Source organism: Teleopsis dalmanni, chromosome 1 (assembly GCF_002237135.1).
Source record: "Teleopsis dalmanni isolate 2A chromosome 1, ASM223713v2, whole genome shotgun sequence".
Lineage (NCBI taxonomy): Eukaryota > Metazoa > Arthropoda > Insecta > Diptera > Diopsidae > Teleopsis > Teleopsis dalmanni.
Genome location: NC_051846.1, coordinates 189,224,674 through 189,231,461, shown reverse-complemented (window position 1 = coordinate 189,231,461; position 6,788 = coordinate 189,224,674). Strand labels below are relative to the sequence as shown.

General features: G+C 31.2%; 1 protein-coding gene across 1 annotated transcript; it reads left to right on the top strand.

Moving 5' to 3' along the window:
* Window positions 1–554: 554 nt before the first annotated feature.
* On the top strand, window positions 555–1,925 carry LOC119670860 (NADH dehydrogenase [ubiquinone] flavoprotein 1, mitochondrial-like). Its single transcript, XM_038081286.1, has one exon. It carries the CDS (start codon window positions 675–677, stop codon window positions 1,899–1,901), a length of 1,227 nt encoding a protein of 408 aa, XP_037937214.1. The 5' UTR covers window positions 555–674; the 3' UTR covers window positions 1,902–1,925.
* Window positions 1,926–6,788: the final 4,863 nt, after the last annotated feature.

Here is a 6,788-nt window from a genome sequence, read left to right as displayed (position 1 = left end):
TAAAAAATTCTATAGTAACCTTTGCTCTATAAGTAATGTATATTTTTCTTTATATATATATTTTTTTTGTTTTTTAAAAAATAATAAAATTCATAATGCTTTCCATAAAATTGTTTTCCTTGAAGTTATTAAAATTATCAAAAAATTGTAATTCAATTATAAATCGACTTGAAAGTAAAGATTCAAAGCCACCAACAGAACCGCCCAGCGATAAATGCAATGAAAAATCAAAGGAACCAGCAAATACAACAGAAAAGAAACGTCCAGGTGTTTGGTGTGCAAAAAATCCAAATATTTTGCAGGTTTCCAAAGTAATTGACACTAAATGTGCTGAAGATACCAAAACACCATCGGAACCATCAAAACCACCAGCTGCAGCTGCAACTGCACCGCCTAAGCCACCAGCAGATGCTGCACCTCCCAAGCCAGCTACCGCAGCTGCACCGCCGAACCCACCAGCTAGTGTTGCACCAGTTAAACCACCACAAGGTGGAAGGCCACCGCCACCAATTACAGCTAGAACACCACCTGGAGTACCGCCTCCTACACCGCCTGCAGGCCCTCCACCTGGAACACCGCCACCCCAAACGAAAACAAAATTTGGACCTTTAGCTGATGCTGATCGCATTTTCACTAACCTTTATGGTCTGCATGACTGGCGTCTTAAAGGCGCAATGAGACGTGGGGATTGGTATAAGACAAAAGAAATGATAGAGAAGGGACCTAATTGGATATTAAATGAATTAAAAACTTCTGGTTTACGTGGACGTGGTGGTGCAGGTTTTCCAACAGGTATGAAATGGGGATTTCTGAACAAACCTTCTGATGGTCGACCAAAATTTGTTGTAGTCAACGCCGACGAAGGTGAGCCAGGCACTTGTAAGGATCGTCAAATTATACGACATGATCCACATAAATTAGTTGAAGGTTGCCTAATTGCGGGACGAGCTATGAGTGCAGGAACTGCAATAATCTATATACGTGGAGAATATTATAATGAGGCCTGCACACTACAACTGGCCATTGCTGAGGCATATAAAGAAGGTCTTATTGGTAAAAATGCTTGTGGGTCTGGTTTTGATTTTGATATATATTTACAACGTGGTGCTGGTGCTTATATTTGTGGTGAAGAAACAGCCTTAATTGAATCTATTGAAGGTAAACAAGGCAAACCACGCCTAAAGCCGCCATTTCCCGCTGACATTGGAGTTTTTGGCTGCCCCACGACTGTAACAAATGTTGAAACTGTTGCTGTGTCACCGACAATTTGTCGCCGTGGTGGTCCATGGTTTGCGAGTTTTGGACGTACACGTAATTCAGGAACAAAACTTTTTAGTATTTCTGGTCATGTAAATACACCATGCGTTGTAGAGGAAGAACTCTCAATGCCCTTGCGAGAAATAGTCGAACGTCATGGTGGTGGTGTGCGTGGTGGTTGGGATAATTTACTTGCTATAATACCAGGAGGCTCTTCTACACCTGTCGTACCGAGGAAACAATGCGAGGATGCTATATTTGATTTTGATGGTTTATTGGCTGTACGCAGTTCACTGGGAACAGCTGCTATTATTGTTATGGATAAAAAAACAGATATTATACGCGCAATAGCACGCTTGAGTGCTTTTTATAAACATGAAAGTTGTGGACAATGTACACCTTGCCGTGAGGGCTTGCACTGGGTCAATAATATAATGCAACGATTTGTCACAGGAAATGCGGAACCAAGCGAAATTGATATGATTTGGGAGATCACCAAACAAATTGAAGGACACACAATATGCGCATTGGCGGACGGAGCATCGTGGCCAGTTCAAGGCTTAATACGTCATTTTCGTCCTGAACTTGAGCAAAGAATGAAAGACTTTAAAGCAAAACAAGTTAAGAAGAAAATTCATGTTTAATGTGTAACTTCAATGAAAGAAAATAAACACTAAAACTATTACTAAATAGTAAAAATGAAATAGAAATAAAATATTTTAATTATTTTTTTAAATGTTTTAAATAATATAATTACCTAAATATTATATTTCAAGAAATTTAAAATTCCTTTAGATCCAATTACAATAATTGGATTTGAAATATAATACGATTTAATATTCATTTGGTAGATACTTTTACCTAAAGTACATAAAAGTACATTTTAAATGTGGTTTATGTAAGCCAAGTATACTTAAGAATTAATGAAATAAATTGTAGAATAAATCACGTAGAAACATATTTTGGAAATGTATTAAATTTGTAATAATTTACCATATAATCTTACAACAACTACATATCTGTGTGTGATAGAAACATATTTAAGCAAAATTTAAATGAGCAACTATATTAATTGAATCAATTAATTGCATATTAAACCACTTTTCGAAGCTGATTTAGAAAACCAGAAAAATGCCGAAATATTGATTATGTATTTTTATTATATCGTTTGTTTCAAGCTCATTATTGTTATTTGCTTAATATATAAACATATATAAAAAATAGGATATGTATTTTATTTTTTTGTTTTTTAAACAAATTATTAGTTCTCTTTCGTTTTTAATAATTTTTAAATCACTAAAGTTTTAACAAATGTGAATTTATGAAAAACAAAGTTTTTGTTTTTTAATTTACTTTTTAAAGCTACAAAATATGCATTAACTACCTATATAAAATAATCAAAATTCGAGCTACAAATGAATACTACATTATTATCAATTTATTGAGCTGTTTTTATGGCCTTCGTAATAAATAATAATAATAAATAGAAACTTATACCAAGGCTTCATAAATTTAGAAATTCTTATTAATAAGATAATAATAATAATAGTGGCAGTCCGTAATAAGAAACTGTTGACTCATTTAAGCCAGAATCCCATTATGGTAGCATGGAAGTACTCAACCTTTAAATCATATTTGAATCTCTAGTTTTCGTTATAAACCTAGACAGATTAATTATATCGATCATGGCCAACTCTAATAATAATAATAAAGATAATAATAATTATCGTAGTCCCTAGCAAAAAACTTGAGCCTAACTTAGGCCAGGGCCTCATTGCGACAGCATAGAGAAACTTAAACTTATTTTAAGTCATCTCTGAATCATCTAGTTTCTATTATTAACTTAAACTTTTTTACGATCCCCCCGAACCCTGTCATTCATTGGAGTCATCCCCTAAGAAGTTGGACAATGATACAATAAATGTATGATGATTTTTTCCATGTCCTTGTCTTTGCAAAAACTTCACTTCAAGACATCTAATCTCATTACAAAGATGTCTTTTAAGCAATGATATGTAATTAGATCATTGAACATATTTATTCTAGATATTCTTACATTTATGAGAGTGATAGCTTCCTTAACAGTTTCTTGCCGAAAGTGGTTGTGATACGTGACAAACTCGTTTTAAATATACTTCACCTATGTAGTGAAATTACGCCTCAGACTTCTGTGTGAGAAAACAGGGATTTATATCTCCAATAACATTGTACTTCGTATGAATGTAGTGTCTGACTACCTCATTGCCTTTGCAATTTCCCAGGATGTCAGAACAAACTGGAATACAATCTAGGTAAAGGCTGTTTGCCTTACTTATCACGTTAAGATATGAGTAGCATAAAATAAGTTAAATTATTTTTCTAATGTATCCAAATACTCTTTAATACTAAGGCCTTGTCATGTTATGTATTTTAGATATAAGAAATCGATCCCGAACTTTATATTTGCGGGATGCTTGTAGAAAATGTAATCCGTTGTGTATCTTCCTGACTCTTTCGAGATCTTGATAAAAATACTTGGGGGCTGTCAATTTTACAGCACTGGAGCAAATGCTTGAAGTTGCTGTTGAACTCTTAATAAAATTCGGTAATAACACCAACATACTGAGTGATGCATACTACCGATAAAAATAATAATCTGATCAGGTATCGCAATGGATCTTAATAGTCAATGAATGGTCTTTTTTTTGACCTACCAGAATAGCCTAACTTAACCTTTATATTTACGGGCTCATTGCTCAAGTAACCTACTATTTTTTGTTTTATATTACTCTTTTTAATCGGAACTGAAATCTTATTTATTTATTAATTTTAAATAAAAATTTTAGTTCTTTTATTTAAAGTAATGAAAATGGTCTACGAAGTAGAGCGAAATATATATAACGTATAATAAAAATCTTTACCAAGATATAATAATTATAACATATCACTCATAAATTTTTCAAGAATTTAACTTTAAAAACGGAACAAACCATTCAAGCTATTTTAATAAAACTACTCTCACTTTCATTCTACTTTTCAGCAGTAAAGCCACCTTAACCTATATATCCATTATGATATTGTATAAGCCTAGCCTAATTTGTTTAAATGTGCATTAAAAAATCATAAATGTTATGGCGCCATTACTGTTTCCTATCGGATAAAAGGACGCATTCAAAACAGTTGCCTGCTGGTGAGGTTCACTTTGAACCCGCAACAAAACCAAATAAAATGGCCTATTTTGCTACAAGAACAAACCGCAAACTGCTAAATTTCCTGTTTACGTGTGGAAATTTGTGCAATTTAATCTAATTTAATTTAAGCCTTAGTTTTTATTATTATTAATTTTTCCATGATTTGCGAAAAAGTAGAGAAAATGCGAAACAAAAAGCAGAATAAACGTTTATTGCTGAACAATTTGACCTCCATATCTTTTTATTTTTCATTGCCCTTTTGTTTTACATTTTTGGGTTTGAAATAGTAATTTTAATCATAAAATGCATAGAAGGGTTGATTTTATAATAGTTTATGTTATAAACGTAACATTTTTCATGATTTTTTAAAGACCTTTCCGCCTATAGCTAAATGCTTAGGATTTCTAAAGGAACTGAAAATATTTGATTAGACAGAAAAACCACTAAATTGTGCAACAGTGCGTATACGTATTTTTTTTTTGTAATTGTTTAATTAACAAGAAAAACTGTAAAGGCATGATATTTATTGCTTTAGAGTTTATTTTTTGTTATATATTATTACATTATTATTAAATTAAAGATGAAAATTAAAATTATTTATTGCAAAGTTGTGATAGATTATAAAAAAGTCTTTAAGAAATGTCTTCGTTGGTTGGTTAAAGTCGTCTGTTAGCAGATACCTCTCTATTGTAAATTCATTAGAGACCTCTCTGAAATATTAAATTAATTATTCGGTGATTTTAAATTAAATACCTCGCAATGTCTTTATTTCTCGTTAAACATTTGTAAGTAAAATCAAGTACTTAGTACCAATTAATGTACCAATTTTACTAGATAATTAAAGTGTTGTTAAAGTTTTATTAGTAAACTTAAAAGTACCATTCCCTTTGGAAACGTAAAATTCTCTAACTTTATTAGACTGCAATAATCTTAGTTTCTAAAATTTAACTACTCACGTTTAAAAGATTACGATACTTTAAATATTCAAGATTAATTTATCAAGATATTATCTGAAACTATTTACTTTTTTAATTAGTAAACTTTAGCTGCTTATATTAAAACTTTCTTTGCGAAAGCTATGCTAGTTATTTTCACAAAAAATCATGTAAGTAACCTAATTACTAATTAACAAATATGCAAATAATTTACCACTTTTAAACTTTTCTACGTGCCAAAAATAAAATTGTAAAATATTTTCTTACGAGTTTTGTTGAACGAATTTAACATTTAAGTTTTAACCTCTTACCGTGTTCGTTTTTGGTATAATTCGAGTCGAAACTTTTTAAATTTATTCTAATTCTTACTTAGTAAACTACTTTGAGGCACGTAAACTTACCAAAGAGCATAGTAAACAAGTAAATATATACTTAACATACCTAACACATAGGTAAGAGTGAATTTATTATGATGTGAGAAAATCTAGAAAGTTTCTGCCACAGAAGCAATAGTGTAGCATCTATTTCTTTGCTTGTAACTCCGACGTGTAACTAACTCTTCAACGTATAAATACATTTTGTAACGAATATGAATGATTTTAGTAAGATTTGGGATTTCTTCAACTCTTTTTTTATTTTTTTTAAGTGGTATTAGCAGCAAATTCTGAAAAAATGTATGTAATGTCCAAATAGACGTAGCTCTCTTTTCTTTAAAGTTGAGGAATATAAATAAACTATATTAGGAGACTTAATAACTGTACCATTGTGCCTAAATCTCTAATGAAAGCAATTAAAATTAAAAATTACAGAAATAAGAAGTGTTCGAACAATAATGGAGAAACAACAACAAAAATTTGATTAATTTATTGAAATTTCGCTGACCATACGACGCTGTTGTATGTTGTTTTGTTCTTTCTTCATTACTTTTCGAACTTTTCTACTTTCTTTTCTTCATAAGAGGCATCATATTCGACAAAAAGAATCAACATTAAGAAATAAGTTGAATTTTAACAGCCGTTTTGATGAAAGGAACTAAATTCTTAATAATAAAAGTAATAAGAAGAAAATTGAAATGGTAGAATAACAGATGAGGCCATCTTCCTCGAGGTACTTAATTTTCGTAATGTATTTGGTAAATCGTTTAAAGAAAAGATATAAATATTTTTCATGCTTAATATATTACTATCTAACAATCTCATTCCAGTTCTTGCAAATTATGAGCAAGATGAAGTGATAAACAATAATCTAGTCAAGGCGCAAAGAGAGGTTTTGAAGAAACCTCGCAGTTAATAGAGAGTAAAAGTGCTCAGGTGCACTGACTCTACTAGCCTCAACATAATCAACATAATAACAGATATAAGAATTTATATTGTCAACAAAACTACGAGATTGCTATTAACTATAGCTAGTTGTATCTTTTGATGAT

Coding starts and splice junctions, on each gene's coding strand:
- LOC119670860 (XM_038081286.1), top strand. CDS start 675: ATGAGACGTGGGGATTGGTATAAGACAAAAGAAATGATAGAGAAGGGA.